Source organism: Nerophis ophidion, linkage group LG06, assembly GCF_033978795.1.
Source record: "Nerophis ophidion isolate RoL-2023_Sa linkage group LG06, RoL_Noph_v1.0, whole genome shotgun sequence".
NCBI lineage: Eukaryota > Metazoa > Chordata > Actinopteri > Syngnathiformes > Syngnathidae > Nerophis > Nerophis ophidion.
In genome coordinates this window covers 66,334,615-66,361,993 of record NC_084616.1, presented here as the reverse complement: position 1 = coordinate 66,361,993, position 27,379 = coordinate 66,334,615, and the positions used below count along the sequence as shown (strand labels likewise).

General features: G+C 41.5%; 1 protein-coding gene across 1 annotated transcript in view; it reads left to right on the top strand.

Moving 5' to 3' along the window:
- The window catches only part of LOC133555135 (vang-like protein 1), a 96,868-nt gene that overhangs the window by 61,172 nt on the left and 8,317 nt on the right, over positions 1-27,379 (top strand). Inside the window, exons 4-7 of the mRNA XM_061904648.1 lie at positions 8,719-9,150; positions 15,399-15,574; positions 23,023-23,183; positions 25,807-25,954. Coding sequence (XP_061760632.1) covers positions 8,719-9,150; positions 15,399-15,574; positions 23,023-23,183; positions 25,807-25,954 — 917 coding nt within the window. The remainder of the gene's footprint in view (positions 1-8,718; positions 9,151-15,398; positions 15,575-23,022; positions 23,184-25,806; positions 25,955-27,379) is intronic.

Below are 27,379 nucleotides of genomic sequence, written 5' to 3'. Positions count from 1 at the left end.
TTGATGTGAAGTAGCGAAATGGGAGAAGTGCATCTTCTACTAATCGCTGTTATTTTGTTTATGATTTACCCCCGCTGGGGAATTCAGGGGGGTGCTCTGGTGTTTGTTTAGTGTACTTATTCACCCCACCCCTCTTCCATCCATGCTTTTATGTCATCCTGCATCTATTCTCACACCGATGAAGAGAACACACAGTAGCGTGCAGTGCCTCCTCAGGCGTGATGGACCTTTAAAAAGTGGTCTATTGCAGGGTTTCAAGCTGCACAGTGAGGTAGTAGCGTTCTAGCGGACGACTGTGATGGAGCTGCAGAGGACTAAGTATGATGGCTGACGATTTTGGGATGCGCCCTGTTAGCGGGATGGAGGCAGTTGATGAAGTGTTGCAGGTTTTGGAGGTGTGTGAACCTGTTGTGGAGAGAGGGGAGGTTATTATTACCACTGTGGGAGGAGAGTCTATCCCTCCTCCATTGGTCAGCAGTGGAGTTTGGAACAAATCAGGCCAGGTAAGAGCGTCCAAAACCTATCCTAACAAGCTTGACACATTTTTGTAAGTTTTTTGCAAGCTTTATAACACATACATTCATCAACGTTTTGTTTTTTTAATCATTTTTACATGTCACAATGACAATATTTGAGCCATTGTTTTACTCTATGAGCACTTATGATGTGTTTTGTATATGTAGAGTTGTCAACTTTCTGAAAAAATAAATAAGGGACAACTTTGCAGGGTTGGTCGACCCAATTTTTTACCTTTTTTATACTTGGGAGATGAATTTTATACTATCCGCAAAGGTTGAATTGAGGCAACTGGACTCTTACTGGGTTTTTTTAGGATGTTTTATCGTTAATATTTACATAATTACATTGAAAGGTTTGTAAGAGCATTTTTATTCAAGCTCAACTTACTAAAATAGGTAATATTATTTAGTATATTTTTGTTTTTCCAGTAAAACTTAAAACATGAGCTCTTATTTCCTTACGGCCCAATTTGGGATACTTTTTTTAAATTTTATTTACCCAGTTCATTGAGCTTCCATCCTTCCATTTATCTTATTCCACTTATCCAAAGTCAGGTCGCGGGGGCAGCAGCCTAAGCAGAGAAGGCCAGACTTCCCTCTCCCTAGCCAATTTGTCCAGCTCTTCCCGGGCGATCCCAAGGCGTTCCCAGTCAAGCTGGGAGACATAGTCTCTCCATCGTGTCATGGGTCTGCCACGTGGTCTCCAACCGATCAGACGCACCTGTTCAGGGGCGTTTTGACCAGATGCCCAAACCACCTCATTTGGCTCTTCTCAATGTGGAGGAGCAGCATCTTTACTCTGAGCTCTTCCCGAATTATATAGCTTCTAACCCTATGTCTAAGGGAGAGCCGGGCCTCTCGACGAAAGAAACTCATTTGGGTCGCTTGTACCCGTGATCCTGTCCTTTCGGTGATAACCTGAAGCTCATGACCATAGGTGAGGGTAAGGACTTAGATCGACCGGTAAATGGAGAGCTTAGCCTTTTTGCTTAGACGGACTGATACATGGTCTGCATCATTGCAGAAGCTGCGCCGATCCGCCTGTCGATCTCTCGATCCACTCTTCCCTCACTCATGAACAAGATCCCGAGGTATTTGAACTCCTCTCCAACCCGGAGATGGCACTCCATACTTTTCTGGGCGGGAACCATGTACTGGGACTTGGAAGTGATAGTGTGAACCAATCCAGTGAGAGCTGAAGATCCTGGACAGGAGTAGTCAGCAAGACCACATATCTGCAGAGACCAGCGACCTAATCATGCAGCCACCAAACGCGACCCAACCCCCTCAATGCCCTGATTGCGCCTAGAAATTCTGTCCATAAAAGTTTTAAACAGAATCGGTGACAAAGGGCAGCCTTGGCGCAGTCCAACCATCACTGGAAGCAGGTCCGACTTACTGCCAGCAATGGGGAACAAACTCTTGACAGACACTGATCATATAGGAAGCAGACCGCCACAATCAAGCAGTCCGATATCCCATACACTCTGAGCACTCTCCACAGGACTTCCCAATGGACGCGATTAATGCCTTCTCTAAGTCCACAAAACACATGTTTGTCCACCAGCAAGTTCTGGGATTGCCTCCACGTCAGGCACAGACCACCTTGCGGCCACAGCTCTGATCAGTTGTCTCGACAATAGAGGAACGGAACATGGTCCATTCGGAATCAATGTCCAGCGCCTCCTTCGTAACATGTTGGAAGTTCTCCCAGAGGTGGGAATTGAAACTCTCTGATGGGAGACCCTGCCAGGCGTTCCAAGCAGACCTTCACTGTACGTTTGGGCCTCCCTGGTCTGTCCGGCATCCGCCCATACCATCGGAGCCGACTCACCACCAAGTTGATCTTGGAACTGCGGCCTACGGTGTCTCGGTGCCAAGTGCACATATGGACAATCTTATATTAGAACATGGTATTTGTTTTGGACAATCTGTGACGAGCACAAAAGTCCAATAACAAAACACCACTCTGGTTCAGATCAGGGCAACCGTTTCTCCCAATCACGACTCTCCAGTTCTCACTGTTGTTGCCAACATGAGTGTTGAAGTCCCCCAGTAAAACAAGGGAATCACCAGGGGGAGCACTCTTCAGCACTCCCTTCGAAAAGGGCAGGTAATCTGACCTGCTGTTTGGTGCATAAGTACAAGTCACGGTCAGAACCCGTCCCCCCACCCGGAAGCGGAGGGAAGCCACCCTCTTGTCTACCGAGTTAAACTCCCAAGACCAGGCTCTGAGACGCGGGTCAGCAAGTATTGCCACCCCGCCTGTCGCCTCTCACTGCTGGCACTGCCAGAGTGGAAGAGAGTCCAGCCCCTATCAAGAGGATTGGTTCCAGGGCCCTTGCTGTGTGTCGAAGTGAGACCAACTAGATCCAGCCGGAACCTCTCTACGTCCTGCACCAGCTCAGGCTCCTTCTCCCCCAGCGAGGTGATGTTCCACGTCCCAAGAGCTAGCTTCTGTACCCGAGGATCAGACCGCCAAGGGCCCTGCCTTCAACTGTCGCCCGCCCTACTTATATGCCCCTCTTACAGGTTGGGAGCCCATTGGAGGGCTTACCCACGTTGCTTCTTCGGGCTGTGCCTGGCTGGGCACCATGGGGGCAGGCCCGGCTACCTGGTGCTCGCCATCAAGCCCCACCTCAGGCCTGGCTGTTAAATAAGGGTCCCGGTGACCCGCGTCCGGGTGAGGGAAACTTTGGTCCTCAATTTTTAGTATTCATAGAAGTCTTCAAGTTGCTCTTTGTTTGGTCCCTCATCTAGGAGGAGGGCATAGAAGCCCCGCACAACATAGCTACGAGGATCATTGGGACACGCATGTAGAATTAAATCAATCATTAATGTAGTGGTCCAAACATAACACACTTATAACAGGCTAAAATATCTGGTAGGTCAGTAGCAAGAGTCTACAATATGTCTTCACTTTGTTCTTGTCAACAGCACAGGTAGAACCTAAATGTAGAACACCAGTCAGAGAATGTCCAAATCAAAATGGTCTCCCCAAATTTAAAAGCTTTATTTAGGTAAGCATGAGTTTAACATCTTACCTCATTAAGAATTGGCATACACCAATGTAATTGTGTATAAATACATTGCTGTCTGAGCAACTAAGCAATTAATTTGTTCATGTTTAAACTAAATTATGTCTTTTCTTAGAACAGAGAGATGTCACAACATGAAGTAAACCTGCATAATTTCACATAAACTGGACATGCAACACATATTTTTGTCTTTTAGTCTTTTGTTGAACCTTACAAAGTGATTACCTGTATGTATTTAGTTGTAGTTTTGATTACCAAACTTAAAGGTGTTGAAATCGGCATGTGCAATTGCAGTAGCATTTATATTGCATATTCAATGAAAAATTAGCTTCAAGCTAGCGCATATTGAGATGCGGGGTCCTACATTTGGGGTTTTTCCATCAGGCATGCGTGTTATGTTGGCATGGAAAATCGCAACATTGCTGAGGCATTACGGCTACAAATACGCCTTTTTGCCTGCCAAGTGCCTGAGCCAGTGCAGAGTTTGCTTTATTTTACGTGAATCCGTACTCCGTATAACTGACAGAATTTGTTTACCCAAAAAAGTATTGAATTTGGTTTACATCTGTACAGGTATGTGAAAATGTTTCATTTTAACACATTAAAACATTAACAAGCACATGTAGACAGATATATTATACGTCTACATTTTTAACAAAAATATTACAATATTAATTTGATCATTAACATTAGCTACACAATGTAAGGTTGTACCCCTTCTACTCACACAGCTAAACAAGCTAAAATATATAACAAAAAAAAAAACTCTTGGAACACTGTATTCGTCAATAGATGGAATTGAAGAAAGTGCATGTAAATTGTACTTCACATAGTAGTGTCACAACTTGGGAGACAAGTATTTTATAAATCAAACTTATTTTAGTACATGTAAGTCACTTATGAAAGCTTGTGTGGGTTGTGTGAATGTTTGATATGTTTTTCTTGGGCTGCAGTAAATCTGGCAGGTGTTTGTTTTATTACATGATACATGAAGATGTGAGTGCAGTTTAAGTACCAATAGACGTCCCCTGTCTTCCTTTTACTTTTATTTTCATAACTTGAAATTGTTGTTTAAGTACTTTTTTTTAGGTCCTCTCTTCCTGCCACATCCTTTCTTTACTTGCATGTGATGAATAAGACACATTAATAATGTAATAACCCTGTGAGGAAATGTAGGTCACTATTTTTAACATCCAGGTATTTAGCTACCTGCTACAGTTCATGTGCAAAGCATATCATCTGAAGGAAATAACCATTGTTAATGGATTTTAGTATCATTCAGTGCAATTCCATGTACAAAATATGCTTTTTTGTTGCCTATTGTCACCCAAATTACTTTATGATTGTTATATTTGAACAGAATGACCTGTAAATAAATCTACATCACATATATTGCTACTCATTTGTATTGCATGATTATGAAATACAACAACCAATCAAACGCTGCAGGATAAAAAACAAAAACAATTTGTTGTGTATGGTTGTGACAAAATAAAACAGAGATAAAACACCAATATGAAAGAAGACATGTAACTTCAATCCAAACTATCTAATACAATCAGAAGCATAATCACAAAGACAAATGCAAAGATCTGGCGATGTCATCACAATACAAGGCACAGCATATTTGTACGATATCCAGCTATCCATATTAGCTTTCAGCTAATATTTACTTGTTTATGAAGAAGCAACTGTTTCCACTTCCAGCCATGCAAATTCCATATCTTAAAGGCCTACTGAAACCCACTACTACCGACCACGCAGTCTGAAAGTTTATATATCAATGATGAAATATTAACATTGCAACACATGCCAATACGGCCTTTTTAGTTTACTAAATTGCAATTTTAAATTTCCCGCAAAGTTTCATGTTGAAAACGTTGCGGTATGATGACTTGTATGATGACCCGTGCGTTTGACGTCTCGGGTTGTAGCGGACATTATTTTCCAGCCCGATCCAAGCTACAAGTAGTCTGCTTTAATCACATAATTAAACAATATTCTGGACATCTGTGTTGCTGAATCTTTTGCAATTTGTTCAATTAATAATGGAGAAGTCAAAGTAGAAAGATGGAGGTGGGAAACTTTTAGCCTTTAGCCACACAAACACACGGTGTTTCCTTGTTTAAAATTCCCAGAGGTGAAGCTTTACTATGGATCAGAGCGGTCAAACGAACATGGATCCCGACTACATGTCAACCGGCAGTTTTCGGTGAGAAAATTGTGGTAATAAGTCGGCTCTTACCGGAGATAAGCGGAGCTTCTTTCCTGCTGTAGCTGCCGTGACTTTCCTCAGAGACTCTGGCGTCAACACACCCGTGGCCACAACCCTCCGACTTTCAGGTACTATTTAACTCACTAAAACACCAGCAACACAATAGGAAGATAAGGGCAATCACTTTTTTTTTCTTTTTTTTTTCTAGTCCTTCACTCTAAATTTCCTCATCCACAAATATTTCATCCTCGCTCAAATTAATGGGGAAATTGTCGCTTTCTCGGTCCGAATAGCTCGAGCTGCTGCTGGCTATGATTGTAAACAATGTGAGGATGTGAGGAGCCCTACAACCTGTGACGTCACGCGCACATCGTCTGCTACTTCCAGTAAAGGCAAGGCTTTTTTATTAGCGGCCAAAAGTTGCGAACTTTATCGTCGATGTTCTCTACTAAATCCTTTCAGCAAAAATATGGCAATATCGCGAAATGATCAACTATGACACATAGAATGGACCTGCTATTCCCGTTTAAATAAGAAAATTTCATTTCAGTAGGCCTTTAATAACTGAAGTTATTCATCATTTAAGACATACTTGTCAATAAAAGTATTTTACACTGTAGGGGTGTTTTATAATAGTTGACTATTTGACAATTAGATATGGAAGAGTCTGATTTGACTATAAACATGGCAGTTGAATATACGGACATTAAACCCCCTCCTTCTCTTGTTGTAGGGAGTAGAGTTGAGTACTCAAGGCCCCCTGTATACAGCAGGTGTGTTGGGAGGATGTTTCAAGATGGAGAATGCATGTGAAATTTGCCGGAACAAGAGGCCACCATCTGACACAGTGCTCGTCATGTCATTGTGTGCCTCAAAAGGAGCCAAACCCACCATTGGCCCTGGTGGGAGTCGCTGGAAATTTTGACATTGCGCACTTTCAGGACACACCGTCTTAGCCTAGAGACCTAACTCCTGCTCAGACAGAAGGATTCCCTCACTGCGTGTTGAGTGTTTTCAGCCTTATTATTTCTGATGTAAAAAGTCGCAAATAAGATCTATTAATTTGTTAGGATCCTATTTAGCTTTACTTTAAAAAAACAACAATTTACGCCATACATTTTGCCTGAATTTTACAAAATTAAGAAAAGTATTATGAACACACATTCAAAAGTAGTGTGAGTACAGAAGTAATTCAATCAATCAATCAATCAATGTTTATTTATATAGCCCCAAATCACAAATGTCTCAAAGGACTGCACAAATCATTACGACTACAACATCCTCGGAAGAACCCACAAAAGGGCAAGGAAAACTCACACCCAGTGGGCAGGGAGAATTCACATCCAGTGGGACGCCAGTGACAATGCTGACTATGAGAAACCTTGGAGAGGACCTCAGATGTGGGCAACCCCCCCCCCCCCCCCCCCTCCCCCTCTAGGGGACCGAAAGCAATGGATGTCGAGCAGGTCTAACATGATACTGTGGAAGTTCAATCCATAGTGGCTCCAACACAGCCGCGAGAGTTCAGTTCAAAGCGGATCCAAGACAGCAGCGAGAGTCCAGTCCACAGGAGACCATCTCAAGCGGAGGCGGATCAGCAGCGTAGAGATGTCCCCAATCGATACAGGCGAGCGGTCCATCCTGGGTCCCGACGAGCGGTCCATCCTGGGTCTCGACTCTGGACAGCCAGTACTTCATCCATGGTTATCGATGGATGAAGTACAAGGGAGGGGGGGACATAGGAGAAAGAAAAGAAGCGGCAGATCAACTGGTCTAAAAAGGAGGTCTATTTAAAGGCTAGAGTATACAGATGAGTTTTAAGGTGAGACTTAAATGCTTCTACTGAGGTAGCATCTCGAACTGTTACCGGGAGGGCATTCCAGAGTACTGGACCCCGAACAGAAAACGCTCTATAGCCCGCAGACTTTTTTAGGGCTCTTTTTGGGCTTTGTCCCCCTCCCAGCTGATTCCCCCATCACTCCCATATTGTACCCTTTGTCATTATGCTTTCTGCTGGTTTGTCGTGGCTGTTGTGTCGAAAGTCTTTATCATTGTTGTTCTGAGAGCGCTGCTCCAGCCTGGCTGAATGCCATCAGCAGTTATACACACATTTATTGTTATACACAAGTGTATCGCCCGCAAAAGGGTGGAGTGCCATCTCCGGGTTGGGGAGGAGACCCCTGCCCCAAGTGGAGGAGTTCAAGTACCTAGGAGTCTTGTTCACGAGTGGGGGAAGAGTGGATCGTGAGATCGACAGGCGGATCGGTGCGGCGTCTTCAGTAATGCGGACGTTGTATCGATCCGTTGTGGTGAAGAAGGAGCTGAGCCTGAAGGCAAAGCTCTCAATTTACCGGTCGATCTACGTTCCCATCCTCACCTATGGTCATGAGCTTTGGGTCATGACCGAAAGGATAAGATCACGGGTACAAGCGGCCAAAATGAGTTTCCTCCGCCGTGTGGCGGGGCTCTCCCTTAGAGATAGGGTGAGAAGCTCTGCCATCCGGGAGGAACTCAACGTAAAGCCGCTGCTCCTCCACATCGAGAGGAGCCAGATGAGGTGGCTCGGGCATCTGGTCAGGATGCCACCTGAACACCTCCCTAGGTAGGTGTTTAGGCACGTCCAACCGGTAGGAGGCCACGGGGAAGACCCAGGACACGTTGGGAAGACTATGTCTCCTGGCTGGCCTGGGAACGCCTCGGGATCCCCCAGGAAGAGCTAGACGAAGTGGCTGGGGAGAGGGAAGTCTGACCCGATCTCGGATAAGCGGAAGATGATGGATGGATGGATAGATAGATGGTATTGCCTTTCCTTCCATTTTCTATCCCTTCGGTTTTTATATGGTCACAAACTCCTCTCCCATTTATGATGCAGAAAAATCGAACATCTTGCACATTTTTCTTGTGAGCACAATTGACTTTCCATTTATGTTCTTTTTCATATTCGCAGGATGACAACTGGGGTGAGACCACCACGGCAGTTACGGGCACGTCAGAGCGTAGTATTTCTCAGGAGGACATTGTGCGAATCACCAAGGACCTGGAGGACAGCGTGGGGTTGGACTGCCGCCGTAATTTTACGCTCACCCTGGCAGTGATCTTGGGGATTCTGGTGTTCCTCACGCCGCTGGCCTTCTTGGTGCTGCCCCACCTGCTCTGGCCAGAGAAGCTGCAGAGCTGTGGCACGGCCTGTGAAGGTCTCTTCATTTCTGTAGCCTTCAAGCTGCTCATTCTGCTGCTCGCCGTCTGGGCCCTCTTCTTCCGGCCGCCGCGAGCCGGCCTCCCACGCGTCTTCGTGTTTCGCACGCTGCTTGCTGTCCTGGTGCTGCTCTTTGTGCTCTCGTTTTGGTTGTTTTACGGCGTAAGGATACTCGACTCTCAGGTAGGAACAATCAACTTTTACTCAAATATACATTAGAGACAAAAGACAATAATGATCAAATAGATAAAATATCTGAACATTGCACTGATCAATTGTTACATTGCATTGTGGGCATTGTGAACTGAACCATTGTCATGCTGCAATGTAGAAAATATTTTGACAAATATTTAAATAAAAAAGAATACAGGGTGTACCTTCTCAAGTCTATACGGATACATTAAAAATATAATATACACTGCAGATGTACCCAAGTCTATTGAAATGAAGCAATTACATTAAAAAGCAAATGTTTACTTGTATTATATGTACTATATATCACATAAAAAAGGATATGTACATATATATATATATATATATATATATATATATATATATATATATATATATATATATATATATATATACACACACACTGTATATACAAACCCCATTTCCATTAGAGTTGGGAAATTGTGTTAGATGTAAATATAAACGGAATACAATGATTTGCAATTCCTTTTCAACCCATATTCAGTTGAATGCACTACAAAGACAAGATATTTGAGGTTCAAACTCATAAACTTTTTTTTTTTTCAAATAATAATAAACTTAGAATTCAATGGCTGCAACACGTGCCAAAGTAGTTGAGGAAGGGCATGTTCACCACTGTGTTACATCACCTTTTCTTTTAACAACTGTCAATAAACGTTTGGGAACTGAGGAAACTAATTGTTGAAACTTTGAAGTGAAATTCTTTCTCATTCTTGTTTTATGTAGAGCTTTAGTCGTTCAACAGTCCAGGGTCTGTCATATTTTTTGCTTCATAAGGCGCCACACATTTTTGATGGGAGACAGGTCTCGACTGCAGGCGGACCAGGAAATTACCCACACTCTTTGACTACGAAACCATGCTGTTGTAACACGTGGCTTGGCCTTGTCTTGCTGAAATAAGCAGGGGCGTCCATGATAACGTTGCATGGATGACAACATATCCTCCAAAACCTGTATGGACCATTCAGCCTTACTGGTGCCTTCACAGATGTGTAAGTTACCCATGCCTTTGGCACTAATTCATCCCCATACCATCACAGATGCTGGCTTTTGAACTTTGCGCCTATAGTAATCCGAATGGTTATTTTCCTCTTTGTTCTGGAGGACACCACGTCCACAGTTTCCAAATATAGTTTGAAATGTGGACTCGTCAGACCACAGAACACTTTTCCACTTTGCGTCAGTCCACTTTAGATGAGCTCAGGCCCAGCGAAGCCAGCAGCGTTCCTTGATGTTGTTGATTAATGGGTTTGGCTTTGCATAGCAGAGTTTTAACTTGCACTTACAGATGTAGCAACCAACTGTAGTTACTGACAGTGGTTTTATGAAGTGTTCCTGAGCCCATGTGGTGATATCCTTTACACACTGATGTCGGTTTTTGATGCAGTACCGCCTGAAGGTTCAAAGGTCCGTAATAACATCGCTTACGTGCAGTGATATCTCCAGATTCTCTGAACCTTTTGATGATTTTACGGACCGTAGATGGTAAAATCCCTAAATTCCTTGCAATAGCTCGTTGAGAAATGTTGTTTTAATACTTTTCGACAATTTGCTTACAAAATTGGTGACCCTCGCCGCATCCTTGTTTGTGATATACTTAGCATTTCATGGAAGCTGCTTTTATACGCAATCATGGCACCCACCTTTTCCCAATAAGCCTGCACACCTGTGGGATGTTCCAAATAAGTGTTTGATGAGCATTTCTCAACTTCATCAGTATTTATTGCCACCTTTTCCAACTTCTTTGTCACGTGTTGCTGGCATCAAATTCTAAAGTTAATGATTATTTGCAAAAAAAAATGTTTATCAGTTTGAACATCAAATATGTTGTCTTTGTAGCGTATTCAACTGAATATGGGTTGAAAATGATAAGCAAATCTTAGTATTCCGTTTATATTTAAATCTAACAACTTCCCAACTCATGGAAATGGGGTTTGTATATATATTTATTTATATATATATATATATATATATATATATATATATATATATATATATATATATATTATATATATATATATCTTGGTTGGCTTTTCCAGAGAATAGTGCTCGATACCGTGGTAGAGCGCGATATGTCTGTGTGGGGAAAAATCACAAGAAGTGAAGTGAATTATATTTATAAAGCGCTTTTCTCTAGTGACTCAAAGCACTTTACATAGTGAAACCCAATATCTATGTTACATTTAAACCAGTGTGGGGGGCACTGGGAGCAGGTGGGTAAAGTGTCTTGCTCAAGGACACAACAGCAGTGACTAGGACGGGGGAAGCGGGAATCAAACCTGCCACTCTACCAACCGAGCTATACCGCTCGGTTGGTACAGAACAGGCTCATGTGTTACCTAGGAGCTGTTTCCGTCTGTGACGGCATGCTGATATGATTTCACTGCGTTTGTTGAGGGATGACAGGTCTGGGTGATATATAATAAACAGTTTCTCTTTCAAGCATAGGTTGCATCTTTTTTTACCACTGTTGTAAGTTGTGCTCAGCACTGTTGTAGAGCGCAACTGTTGTTACTGACAGTGGTTTTATGAAGTGTTCCGGAGCCCATGTGGTGACATACTATAAAAACCATTGTATGTGAATGCTTCCACTGTTGTAAGGTGTGCCCAGCACTGTTTATTATATATCAACCAGACCTGTCATCCCTCAACAAGCGCAGTGAAATATCAGCATGCCGTCACAGACGGAAACACCTCTTGTAACACATGAGCCAATCACCACGCCCCTACGCCTGCCTGTACCTACCCACTCTGCTCTGTGCCCTATATAAACCATTGTATGTGAACGCTTCCATTAAAATCTCCTGACGATTGAGGTAACCCATCATGAAACAGTTCTGTAGAGATGAAGTAGTCTTGTGATTTTTCCCCACACATACATACATACATACATACATACATACATACATATATATATATATATATATAGTATATATGTATAATGCATATGCTCTTTCTTGATTGCACTTAAATGTAGAACATATGTAGAATATATTATATTATTCATATAGTATATATTATCTATATAATATATGTTATATATTATTTATTATTATTATTGTTTATTGTGAACAAATTGTGGTGTTGAATTTACCCCAGGGATCAGTAAAGTACTTTCTATTTTATTCTATTCTATTCTAGTTTTCAAATCCTTTTCAACCTATATTCAATTGAATAGACTGCAAAGACAAGAAACTTAAAGTTTGTACTGGAAAACTTTTTTTTTTGCAAATATTAGCTCATTTGGAATTTGTTGCCTGCAACATGTTTCAAGAAAAAGCTGGCAGAAATGGCAAAAAAGACTGAACATTTTGAGAAATGCTCATCAAAAACGTATTTGTAACATTGCACAGGTGAACAGGAGAATTGGGAAAAGGTGGGTGCCATGATTTGGTATGAAAGCAGCTTTCATAAAATGTGCAATCATTCAGAAACAAGGAGAGTCACCACTTTGTGAACAAATGTCTAAGCAGATTGTCAAACAGTTTAAGAACAACTTATCTCAACAAGCTATTGCAAGGAATTTAGGGATTTCAATAAATACGGTCCGTAATATCATCAAAAGCTTCAGAGAATCTGGATAAATCACTGCACGTAAGGGATGATGTTACGGACCTTCGATCCCTCAGGCGGTACTGCATCAAAAAGTGACAGCAGTCTGTAAAGGATATCACCACATGGGCTCAGGAACACTTCAGAAAGCCATTGTCAGTAACTACAGTTTGTCGCAACATCTGTAAGTGCAAGTTAAAACTGTACTATACAAAGCAAAAGCCATTTATCAACAACACCCAGAAACGTCGCCGGCTTCCCTTGGCCCGAGCTCATCTAAGATGGACTGATGCAAAGTGGAAAAGTGTTCTGTGGTCTGACGAGTCCACATTTCAAATTTAGTTTTGGAAAATGTGGACGTGGTGTCCTCCGGAACAAAGAGGAAAATAACCATTCGGATTGTTATAGGTGCAAAGTTGAAAAGCCAGCATCTGTGATGGTATGGGGATGAATTAGTGCCCAAGGCATGGGTAACTTACACATCTGTGAAGGCAGAATTAATGCTGAAAGATACATACAGGTTTTTGAGCAACATCCAAGCAACATTATCATAGACGCCCCTGCTTATTTCAGCAATACAATGCCAATCCACGTGTTACAACAGCGTGGCTTCATAGTAAAAGAGTGCGGGTACTAGACCGGCATGCCTGCAGTCCAGACCTGTTTCCATTGAAAATGTGTGGCGCATTATGAAGCGTAAAATACCACAACGGAGACCCCGGACTGTTGAACAACTTAAGCTGTACATCAAGCAAGAATGGAAAATAATTCCACCTGAAAATCTTCAAAAATTGGTCTCCTCAGTTCCCAAACATTTACTAAGTGTATTTAAAAGGAAAGGCCATGTACATAACACAGTGGAAAAAATGCCCTTGTGCCAACTAATTTGCAATGTGTTGCTCCCATTAAATTCCAAGTTAATGGTTATTTGCAAAAAATATAGAACATTTCTCAGTTCGAACATTAAATATCTTGTCTTTGCAGTGCATTCAGTTGAATATAAGTTGAAAAAGATTTGCAAATCATTGTATTCTGTTTTTATTTACGATCTACACAACGTGCCAACTTCAGTGGTTTTGGGTTTTGTATATACACGCCATTCTTTCCCCTTGTTTTACATTTTTGAGGGGGACGGAGACAAAAACACATGCAATTGTGATCTCAGTGCTATACAGTATTAAAATGTTTAGTAAAATGAACTTGGGCAAACCCTATTAGTTCAAACTTTTTAGACACGCTTTAACATATAATTAACCAAAATGTCTTAAGTTAAATATTTAAAGGCCTACTGAAACCCACTACTACTGACCACGCAGTCTGATAGTTTATATATCAATGATGAAATATTAACATTGCAACACATGCCAATACGGCCGGTTTAGTTTACTAAATTGCAATTTTAAATTGTTCTTGTTGAAAACGTCGCGGAATGATAACGCACGCGCGTAACTTCACGGACTGTCAGGAAATATTAGCGCAGCACCATTTGCGGCTAAAAGTCGTCTCTTTTCATCGCGCAAATAAACAGTATTGTGGACATCTGTGTTGCTGAATCTTTTGCAATTTGTTCAATTAATAATGGAGAAGTCAAAGTAGAAAGATGGAGTTGGGAAGCTTTAACTTTTAGCCACACAAACACACAGTGATTCCTTGTTTAAAATTCCCGGAGGTGAAGCTTTACTATGGATCAGAGCGGTCAAGCGAACATGGATCCCGACCACTTGTCAACCGGCAGGTTTCAGTGAGAAAATTGTGTTAAAAAGTCGCCTCTTACCGGAGATCTGTGGAGTTTGCGCCGTCCTTGTATCTGCCGTGACTTCCCTCAGACACTGGCCTCAAGACACCTGTGGACACACCCGTCCGACTATCAGGTACTATTTAATCTCACTAAAACACGAGCAACACAATAGAAAGATAAGGGATTTCCCAGAATTATCCTAGTAAATGTGTCTAAAAACATTTTAATCCGTCCCAATGCAATCGCCTTTTTTTTTTTTTTTCTAGTCCTTCGCTATCAATATCATCATCCACAAATCTTTCATCCTCGCTCAAATTAATTAATAGGGAAATTGTCGTTTTCCCGGTCTGAATAGCTCTTGCTGCTGGAGGCCTCATTATAAACAATGTGAGGAAGTGAGGAGCCCTCACCCTTGTGACGTCATCGTCTGCGACTTCCAGTAAAGGCAAGGCTTTTTTATCAGCACCAAAAGTTGCGAACTTTATCATTGATGTTCTCTACTAAATCCTTTCAGCAAAAATATGGCAATATCGCAAAATGTTTAAGTATGACCCATAGAATGGACCTGCTATCCCCGTTTAAATAAGAAAATCTCATTTCAGTAGGCCTTTAATTTTCACAAAGATTTCAGTGAAATGTACTTTATTGCATAAATGGCATAACCTGACCTGTGTCCAAGTAGTGTACACAATATATGCCACTTTTGATAAGTTTTATGAAGAACAACTTCAAAGACTTCAACAAGATGACAGATTTGATTTCCTCATTGTGCTTATTTAAAAATGCATGCTTTTGAGTGAAGTTAAAAATCTTGCATAAACAATGTTTAATATTAATGTGCTTTACATGTCCCTGATGGTTGAAATCACCGCAGGACTAGTCTTTGTAAACATGCGGTCACTGACAGTCTTCTCTTGATGCCCTCCAGGATGAGAACTACCAGGGCATCGTGCAGTACGCCGTGTCGCTGGTGGACGCGCTGCTCTTTATTCACTACCTGGCCATCGTACTGCTGGAGCTGAGGCAGCTTCAGCCATGTTTTTCTGTGTGCATCACACGCTCCACCGATGGCGAGACCAGGCACTACAATCTGGGACAGCTCAGGTGAGGAGCAAATGTTGGCCTGAAGCAAACATGTGCTGACATTCTGGTTCGTCTGGAATGTGATTTGTCATCAGGGGACACAGGTTGGACCCTTAGGGCTTGCATATTTCTGTTTCAGTCCCACCTTGGAGGCTTATTTTATGGTGTAACTGTTGCTTTTGTGTTTGCTAGAATATAAACACTGAATAGGAAAGCTGTCCTCCCCGCCTGGAAGAGATAGATGGACACAACCTGTTGGGTTGCTTGCTGTGAACACATGTTCTGTTTACTCTGCTGCTTAATGATTGATGCAATGAAGCAGGAAGTAGCCACTAAACAATAGTCTTGACTGGCATCGATCGAAAGATCATTTCTCACAGTTCGTCCTGCAATGAAATGTTTCGGAGTCCTAAGTCAGGCCCTTCCAATGTATGTGCCACAACTGTGCACAACTTCTGTGCTTTTGCATAATCATTACCAGTAAATGTTCTTAGGCCTAAGTTACTACTATAACACTATGTAAATGCATTGATCTCTTCCAAGGTTGAACAGCATCAAATCTAACCCATAAGAACCCACTAGAAAACTTGTGTACAGTGTTGTGCTTGAACTTATATTAAGGTCTTAAGTGACTTACAAGACTCATATAGGAGTGGTTGTCATGTGACTCCCCGGGATACACTCAGATATATCAGCATTTCAGGTAAACTAGCTGATTCCAAAAGCTAATTTTTTACCATCAAAATCTAATATTTATGCAATTTAACAATTGTAATACTTAAATAGATTGTCGACTATTACAATTCATATTTTTTCTTTAATTACAAACCCCGTTTCCATATGAGGTGGGAAATTGTGTTAGATGTAAATATAAACGGAATACAATGATTTGCAAATCCTTTTCAACCCATATTCAGTTGAATGCACTACAAAGACAAGATATTTGATGTTCAAGCTCATAAACTTTATTTTTATTTTTGGAAATAATATTAGAATTCCATGGCTGCAACACGAGCCAAAGTAGTTGGGAAAGGGCATGTTCACCAATGTGTTAAATCACATTTTCTTTTAACAACACTCAATAAACGTTTGGGAACTCACGAAACTATTTGTTGAAGCTTTAAAAGTGGAATTCTTTACCATTCTTGCTTGATATACAGCTTAAGTTGTTCAACAGTCCTGGTTCTTGTTGTCCTATTTTACGCTTCATAATGTGCCACACATTTTCGATGGGAGACATGTCTAGACTGCAGGCGGGCCAGGAAAGTACCCACACTCTTTTACTACGAAGCCACGCTGTTGTAACACGTGGCTTGGCATTGTTTTGCTGAAATAAGCAGGGGCGTCCATGATAACGTTGCTTGGATGACAGCATATGTTAATCCAAAACCTGTTTGGACCATTCAGCATTAATGGTGCCTTCACAGATGTGTAAGTTACCCATGCCTTGGGCACTAATACACCCTAATACCATTGCAGATGCTGGCTTTTGAACTTTGCGCCTAGAACAATCCGGATGGTTATTTTCCTCTTTGTTCCGGAGGACACCACGTCCACAGTTTCCAAATATAATTTGAAATGTGGACTCGTCAGACCACAGAGCACTTTTCCACTTTGCAACAGTCCATCTTAGATGGGCTTGGGCCCAGCGAATCCGGCGGCGTTCCTTTGTGTTGTTGATAAATGGCTTTCGCTTTGCATAGTAGAGTTTTAACTTGCACTTACAGATGTAGCAAACAACTCTAGTTACTGACAGTGGTTTTATGAAGTGTTCCTGAACCCATGTGGTGATACCCTTTACACACTGATGTCGGTTTTAGATGCTATACCGCCTGAGGGATCAAAGGTCCGTGGTATCATTGCTTACGTGCAGTGATTTCTCCAGATTCTCTGAACCTTTTGATGATATTACGGACCATAGATGTTAAAATCCCTAAATTCCTTGCAACAGCTCGTTGAGAAATGTTGTTCTAAAACTGTGCGACAATTTGCTTACAAACTGGTGACTCTCGCCCCATCCTTGTTTGTGAATTACTTAGTATTTCATGGAAGCTGCTTTTATACCCCATCCTGGCACCCACCTGTTCCCAATTAGCCTGCACACCTGTGGGATGTTCAAAATAAGTGTTTGATGAACATTCTTCAACTTTATCAGTATTTATTGCCACATTTACCAACTTCTTTGTTACGCGTTGTTGGCATCAAATTCTAAAGTTAATGATTATTTGCACAAAAACAATGTTCATCAGTTTTAACATCAAATATGTTGTCTTTGTAGCATATTCAACTGAATATGGGTTGAAAATTATTTGCAAATCATTGTATTCCGCTTATATTTACATCTAACACAATTTCCCAACTCATATGGAAACGGGGTTTGTAATTCATAGACAAAAAGCAGGGAACATATATTTCAGCTCTATGCTTAAAGTAAAAATACGGCCAGAAATGGTAATGCAATCACGGTCAAAATTGTCTCGCTCACTGAGGTTGCCAGATACACAGCCAAATCGATCGACTGGGCGACTCCAAGGAACTTCAAATTTCCACTGCTTTTTACTCGGGTTCAGGTGCTGGGACCATAATAGCTGAATAGACAAGCATTTTGTTAATATCAAATCTCAAACCAAAACATTTTACACAACAGTTAGGCTATTTTCAGGAAGAAGTATGTCATGTCTGCGTACAATATCACAACAAATTGCAATCATATGGTTATTGTCAGTACTTTCAGAAAACAAAGGCTGAAACATGGTTATTTTGGTGAAAAAAAGTAGAGCATGCGTAGCAGCCTAATGTACACCCAAAACTAAAGAGGAGACATTTTACCAAAGTATGACTATAGGCTACTGTTTCAAATGTTCCAGTTTGCCATATAACTTGGTACATGGAGTCCACAATATGCAAACACGAATGACAATTTTTTTATTGTGATTTGGCTGTCTCCATAGGTCACATTGCCATGACATCCGTGCTAATGTTGGAACCCATTTCCTCAGCGTATTGAGAACGAAATAGGCACTGACACGACCCATATCCACATAGGTTTTATTCGTCAAAAATATATTTTGCCCTGCCAGTTTGATTACACATCGACAAACAGGCTAACAGGCATATATTTCCTCTGTTAGCCTGTATGTTGATGTATCATTGACCGGGCTAGTCTGCTAACCATTCGTTGCACGGACATACTAGCTTTGTCAGACAAAATCATCGACTGTATAGACAATATAGTTTAGATACGAAATGTCCATTTCTATTTATTACAAGTAATGAGAAAACGTAAATGCCTGACTTACCTATCAAGAAGAAAAATAGCAAGTTTGACGTCGGATTTAAAAATATTTTCCGCCTACAATCATCTCCAGCTTTCGAACAAATCCTCGTTTTGTTCCTGGCTTAGTCATGAATAGGTTTGAGAATCGTAACGAGGCCTTTTAGATTTACTAAGGTCTGACATGTTGGGGACAGTGTGGGGAGGTTGGAAGAGTGGCCGTGAAAGCAACCTGGTTGCTGGTTTGATCTCCACCTCATACCAACCTCGTCACGTCAGTTTTGTCCTTGAGCAAGACACTTCACCCTTGCTCCTGATGGGTTGTGGTTAGGGCCTTGCATGGCAGCTCCGCCATCAGTGTGTGAATGTGGAAATAGTGTCAGAGCGCTTTGAGTACCTTGAAGGTAGAAAAGTGCTGTAGAAGTATAACCAATTTACCTTTTAGTAACTTTACCAGTGGCAGTAGTGAGACGAAGATGGCGGTGCGTAACTGGCAACCTGGATGTGACACACTCACAGACTTTCTAATTGGTCAAACAATAGAGGGCGGGACATCGAAATAAAAACAAACTACTGTTATCAATTATAGAGGTATTCGAAAAGAACATGATTAATGAATGCCTTTTGACATATCTGGGCCATTTAATGATGACTTGACATGAAATTATTACATATGGCTCCTTTAATTAGACACTCAATAAATCTCACTGTTTCAAAGAATACATAAAACTGTGTATATATTTTAATGTGTCTGGGTTATCATGGGTTAAAGGCCTACTGAAATGAGATTTTCTTATTCAAACGGGGATAGCAGATCCAATTTATGTGTCATACTTGATCATTTCGCGATATTGCCATATTTTTGCTGAAAGGATTTAGTAGAGAACATCGACGATAAAGTTCGCAACTATTGGTCGCTAATAAAAAAGCCTTGCCTGTACCGGAAGTAGCAGACGATGTGCGCGTGACGTCACTGGTTGTAGAGCTCCTCACATTATTTACAATCATGGCCACCAGCAGCTTGAGCGATTCGGACCGAGAAAGCAACAATTCCCCCATTAATTTGAGCGAGGATGAAAGATTCGTGGATGAGGACAGTGAGAGTGAAGGACTAGAAGAAAAGAAAAAAAAACGAGGGCAGTGGGAGCGATTCAGGTGTTATTAGACACATTTAATAGGATAATTTGGGAAAATCCCTTATCTGCTTATTGTGTTTCTAGTGTTTTAGTGAGATTATATAGTCATACCTGAAAGTCGGAGGGGTGTGGTGACCGCCAGTGTCTCTGAGGGAAGCCATGGAGGTGCCAAGAAAGTCGCAGCTGCCTCTTTGACAGCTGCAGGAGGAACGACACAAGCTCCGCTCATGTTTACATTAAGAGCCGACTTATTACCACAATTTTCTCACCGAAACCTGCCGGTTGACATGTGGTAGAGAACCATGTTCGCTTGACCTCTCTGTTCCATATTTAAGCTTCACAACAAACAAAGAAACACTGGCTGTGTTTGTGTTGCTACAGCCGGCTGCAATACACCGCTTTCCACCAACATTTTTCTTCTTTGTAGTCTCCATTGTTAATTGAACAAATTGCTAAAGATTCAGCAACACAGTTGTCCAAAATACTGTGTAACTATGCGATAAAAACAGACTACTTTTAGCCGTGATCGGTGCTGGGAGAACATGTCCGCTACCACCGGTGACGTCACGGGCACGCGTCATCATTCCGCGACGTTTTCAACAGGATACCTTGCAGGAAATTTAAAATTGCAATTTAGTAAACTAAAAAGGCCGTATTGGCATGTGTTGCAATATTAAGATTTCATCATTGATATATAAACTGCGTGGTCGGTAGTAGTGGGTTTCAGTAGGCCTTTAAGTTGTTTTTAACATGTTAAAGCATGTCCTGCTTAACGATATACGACGAACATGATAATTAATTTACAGGGGGTCCTCATGTTAGAACGTTTAATTGTTACTACGCATCCTCATAAATGAATAAAACTGTACAAAAACAAAATACTTATTGTGTGTAAAATACGTAGATAGCAGAATATGTTGCAACACACGTCACGACACAGAGGAAGAACAATGTCCCTTGTGTTTATTTAGAAAACTTGTTTCCTTTTTTGATGTTTTTCTAAGCAAAAGGCAAACTGTTATGGCAGTGTGTCAAAGAAAAGAAAAGTGAAATTAGACATGGTAATTCAGTGGTACCTCAACTTACAAGCAACATTGTCTTAAACGACAGAGCTTGTAACACACAACACTCACACTGTAGCTCAAATCAGCCCCAGCCATTGAACTAAATTGAAATGAATGTAATCCGTGCTTTTTGGCCTACCTAAAACACCACAGTTTTAACATGTAACATGCCTTTTGAAAAGAAAAACTAACATCTAGATACAAAATATGGCAGAGGGGTTAGTGCGTCTGCCTCACAATACGAAGGTCCTGCAGTCCTGGGTTCAAATCCAGGCTTGGGATCTTTCTGTGTGGAGTTTGCATGTTCTCCCCGTGAATGCGTGGGTTCCCTCCGGGTACTCCGGCTTCCTCCCACTTCCAAAGACATGCACCTGGGGATAGGTTGATTGGCAACACTAAATTGGCCCTAGTGTGTGAATGTGAGTGTGAATATTGTCTGTCTATCTGTGTTGGCCCTGCGATGAGGTGGCGACTTGTCCAGGGTGTACCCCGCCTTCTGCCCGATTGTAGCTGAGATAGGCGCCAGCGCCCCCCGTGACCCCGAAAGGGAATAAGCGGTAGAAAATGGATGGATGGATGGATAGCAGTATTTTTCAGCATTTATCATGAGCAGATTTTCATAGGTGTCTCCTATGGACTGCTTCCCCGTCATGTAACAATACAAACTAAGATAATAGTTGTTAATTTTGCACATGGTTGTCTTTAAATGACAGACTGGAGAGATCAGAGTTGACAGCATCGGCAGCTTCGCCATTTTTTTATAGATTAAGGTCCGTTGTTTGGACATTTGTGGCTGCATGCTATGGATGCTGGCTTTTGTGATGCGGACTCGAGTGCTGCAGCCGGGCTGGTTTGCAGGGTTGGCTGCTAAACCGGTGGGACATGTTTTTACTAGTTCGTTTCTCTGGTTTGGTCATCCGCTTCTTTTCTTTTGCACTAACTTTCTGGTCAACAAAGGACAGGATTGGGTCGATTTCTGACTGTGGGCTGTGGACAAATATCATTTCAACAGGCTGCGAAAATCATCGTAACTCAAATTATGCTGGAAATTTAAAGCATAACAAAAGCTGAGAAACAGTTTGTATCTTAAATTACTCATATGTTGTTGTAATAATTGAGTTACCGTACCACCGTATGTACAGAAAGTGTAGAAATCAAACATTTGTTGTATCATCGCTCATCCATGCGGACTGGACACTGGCCGAGAGTGGAGTCGGCTGTCTTGGTTGCTTTGTTGGGTCTGCTCCTGTCTCTGGCCATCCTCCCTCCACACCAGCGGACGATGGCGTGGAACACCGCAGAGGCCACCACAGTGGATATGTTTCTTTCACTTTTTATTCATAGCTGTATGTAGAAGTGTCTGGTTGTATCTGCTGCTTTAATGTCTTTAATGTCCTCTGTGTTCTTTGATGTTTGATGTTTCCCTCTTACACACATGTAAGAGGGATGTGTACTATGGCTATGAGTTGTTGTTTTTTCCCCTTGGCCTCAGTCTGCACCCCCTCCCCAGGGCCCAGGCTAAGACTGATTTTTTTTTATTTTATTTTAATCTTCTATTTTTTTCTCCCCCCCTTGTTTACCAGTATCTCATCTTTTTTTTGTAAGGGGCGCTGGAAGCCGGCAGACCCGTCAGCGATCCTGTTCTGTCTCCCTTTAATGTTTGTCTGATCTTGAATGGGATTGTGCTGAAAATTGTAATTTTCCTGAAGGAACTCTCCTGACGGAATAAATAAAGTACTATCTAATCTAATCTAATCTCTTGTTTTAAGATGCTCAAACGCTGCAACCATCATGAGGGAATTAAGGACTTATCTTTTTTTATTACTGCTTAAATGAATCTATTATCACTGCATGGTATATGTATGTCATGTATTCTATGTATAGTATGTACAGTGTGAGTGACTTCAGTGTTTATTTCACTATGAGTTTCACTTCCACTAAAACTTGTCGTACGGTGGTTGTTTGAAGCTAATGAAATGCTCCTGATGTGTCCAGCATCCAGCGAGCCGCGTTGGCTATCTTGGAGCACTACTACTGTGATTTCCCAATCCATAACCCAGCTTTACTTTCCGCCTCAAAGTCACGTGCTGCTAGACACCTGACTGGCCTCAAGGTGTACAACGTGGATGGAGACATTCCTCCAGCCCCCTCTGAAGGTGTGTGATGTTGTGCAATGATAGTAACTTGTACTTCTTGCCTACTTTGACTAAAATGTCTTCTTTTCTCATGCTATCTCCTGAAGTCGTTAAAGCTAAACTCACTGCTTATATTTTAAATAGTAAGTTGATTCAATGCTCACCTTCTTTTTCTCACTCAGATTCACATTCATATCTATCATTTAAAAAAGGGGGGTCCAAACTTACATACATAAAATAAAATACATAAAAAATAAGAATAACGAGGTCGCCTGGATACATTCTGTACGTTAGAGATCATGCTAAAAGCAATCCCGTGTTGGTCAATATATGTGAAAATATCTGAACAAAACATCTTAACTTTGTGTTGTAGCTAACAAAGCTAATTATTAGGGTGTAACGGTACATCATATTCATTTCCTTCCGGGTACTCCAGCTTCCTCCCACCTCCAAAGACATGCACCTGGGGATAAGTTGATTGGCAACAATAAATGGTCCCTAGTGTGTGAATGTGAGTGTGAATGTTGTCTGTCTATCTGTGTTGGCCCTTTGATGAGGTGGCGACTTGTCCAGGGTGTACCCCGCCTACGGCCCAATGCTGCGATAGACTCCAGCACACACTTTTGCATATGCATCCGCGTTTATGGATGTATGTTATATTGTCTTTATATTCCAGCGAGTTAATCCATTTTGGGGGGGAATGCATATACTGTAATATTTATAACAATCAAAATAAATGGCGTACTTTCTTTGCGGAAATTCACTTAACACAGCGGGGTCTAAAATGTAACTCTCGCAATAATCGAGTGAATACTGTAATATATAAAAGGATAGGATCGATTTTTATTAATCCCACTATGGGGAAATCACATTGTTGCAGTGCAGGTTTTCAAAAACAGTAACAGATATAGAACATAGAGAAAAACACATTTTTAAATAAATATTACATATTGCGCACTAATATGTTTAGATAAAAGATAAAACAAAACATAAACAAAAAAGGTTACATAGTTTCTAAGGGTGTGGGGAAAAAATCGATTCGAATACGTTGTGTGGTTCAGAATCGATTCTCTTTTTTTTTTTTGAATCGATTTTTTTTTTTTTTTTATCAATCCAACAAACCACTACACAGCAATACCATAACAATGCAATCCAATTCCAAAACCAAACCTGACCCAGCAACACTCAGAACTGCAATAAACAGAGCAATTGAGAGAAGACACAAACATGACACAGAACAAACCAAAAGTAGTGAAACAAAAATGAATATTATCAACAACAGTATCAATATTAGTTATAATTTCAGCATAGCAGTGGTCAAAAATCCCTCATTTACATTATCATTAGACATTTATAAAAAAAGAACAATAGTGTCACAGTGGCTTACCCTTGCATCGCATCTCATAAGCTTGACAACACACTGTGTCCAATGTTTTCACAAAGATAAAATATGTCATATTTTTGGTTCGTTTAATAGTTAAAACAAATTTTAATTATTGCAACATTGTCCTTTATAATTATAAAAGCTTTTTTAAAAAAAAATCTACTACTCTGCTAACATGTCAGCAGACTGGGGTAGATCCTGCTGAGATCCTATTTATTGAATGAATACAGAATCGTTTTGAATCGGAAAAATATCGTTTTTGAATCGAGAATCGCGTTGAATCGAAAAAATCGATATATTATCTAATCGCGACCCCAAGAATCGATATTAAATTGAATCGTGGGAAGCCCAAATATTCACAGCCCGAATGGTTTCTTTTTATTAAAGTCCAAGGGTGCAGACAAGTAACCCTGCATTCCACGAGAGCCGTAACGGCTGCCAAATGTCTCCGTGCTTTGCCAATACTCACCGACCGCTTTGCCTTGCAGAATGCTCTCCGGTCTGTACTGTACTTTGAACACCCCTGTGGTAAAAGTTTAGTTATTTAGTGTCACGACCCCCCAAACAGTCCCCTACACTCTCTGCATGCCACAAGTTCATGTTAAAATCAAAGGTCAACTATGCAAATGTAACACCAAGCTGCTGCTGAATTATCACCCGTTTTCAAGTGTACTGAAACACCAATCAAGTACACTAAGTTGACACACTTGCACTCGATTGTATACATGTTTAGCAGAATGTTGTTTCTCATTTTTAGTCCCTCTCTTTGTCTGGCTGCTTCTTTGCTCTCTTCATTAAGTCATTAGACTCATAATGATGATGTGCTGGAATGAATTGAAGTAGTTTGATATTGTTCCCTCAGCTGCAGATAACAGGGCTTGAAGTTGTATTGCTTCCTACAAACACTAGTTTTTTACAGTAGGATTTAGCATAAAATATCCCTGCTTTTCTCTGCATGAATTATTCCTACCATGCCCTCTCTGTGCCCTGCATGAATAATGAAGCCGTTCTGTCATCTTCTAACCAGTTTTTGCATCAGTCAGGTTCTCCTGCAGCTTCAACGATCCACAGAATTCACTTTTGTATTTGGAGTTTGTGGAGATCAGAATATTTGAAAATTTGATGCACTATATCCAGATGAAAAAGGTCAAAGTGTGAACATGAATAAGTGAAGTGATTTCACCTACTTTGAAGATGTTTTCACACAATAATTATTCCTTTATCAACACCTCTTGTATTGGTCTTTGCGTGCCGTCACAGGCCAAGACAATAACTCAGCAGCAGGGCTGGCCCACTCCCAGTCCAGAGCCATGATCGCTGCTGCCGCTCGTCGCCGGGACTCTAGCCACAATGAGCTCTATTATGAGGAGGCGGAGCAAGAAAGACGTGTGCGAAAACGTAAAGCCAGGTGAGTGATGCAACAGAGGGCACTGTCTCACAGTCGATTAACTCAACTTCCATCCATCCATCCATTTTCTACCGCTTATTCCCTTTCGGGGTCGCGGGGGGCGCTGGCGCCTATCTCAGCTACAATCGGGCGGAAGGCAGGGTACACTCTGGACAAGTCGCCACCTCATCGCAGGGCCAACACAGATAGACAGACAAAATTCACACTCACATTCACACACTAGGGCCAATTTAGTGTTGCCAATCAACCTATCCCCAGGTGCATGTCTTTGGAAGTGGGAGGAAGCCGGAGTACCCGGAGAGAACCCACGCATTCACTCAACTTATTCCAGGAAAATGCTTTGTAAAGCTGTGATGCTTTTAGACAGCATGCTTTGTAGATACTGTACACTTGGAATTGTTTCTTCCTGTGGAAAACTGCAATTTAAAAGGGTAGATTAACTGTGGGAGGAATGTTACAGGACTCAGACTTTAGAGCAGGGGTCCCCAAACTTTAAGTTGTTGTTAAAGAAATTTCGCCAGGGGCCGGGTTATCTGTGCTGTATATGACCATGGCTTAGTTTGGGAAGCTTCCATTCCAATCAATTAATAGGACAATAATTACAAATGAGCTTAATAACTTTACTGGCATCAATAAATTGCCATGTTCGCGTGGGTTTGTTTTTCTTTGTCTCCTGCTTTCAAACAGGGTGCAAGAGGGTTCACTCTGTGCATCGCTCTCAGAATATAGATAAACAGAAGGAACATGTTTGTCGTCCAAAATCCTTGTCTCGGTAAGCAAAGCTGGGACTGCTAGCTTACACACACAGGATGCACACAGAGAGAGCCTCACTAGTCGCAACTCGTGATTGAGAAGCACCGCAACGTAACAAAAATTAGAAGCAAGAAAGAAGATTGCAAAGTCGAATTTCTCTGTGTGCGAAAATTTGGGCTTTAACAGACATGAGCAGCATTAATCCATCAGCAGGGACACAGAAGCCAGTATACCGAATTTGTTGGAAAATGATGGCAACAAAACAAACCACTTGATCTAGTTTTTCCAACTGGGTTAAAAAGCTGCATTTAAAGACGTTCAATACAGTAGTACTTCAACTTATGAGTAATTTGAGATACAAGCTATTTCTCTGCTTTTTGTTATGTTTTAAGTTGTGCGCATAATTTAAGTTATAAAACCTCACTGCGGCCAGTTGAAGTAATATTTACACACAGCCAGACATCAACACAATCCTGCTCCCCAGGCATAGCTCGGTTGGTAGAGCGGCCGTGCCAGCAACTTGAGGGTTGCACGTTTGATTCCCGCTTCCGCCATCCTAGTCACTGCCGTTGTGTCCTTGGGCAAGATACTTTACCCACCTGCTCCCAGTGCCACCCACGCTGGTTCAAGTGTAACTTAGATATTGGGTTTCACAATGTAAAGCGCTTTGAG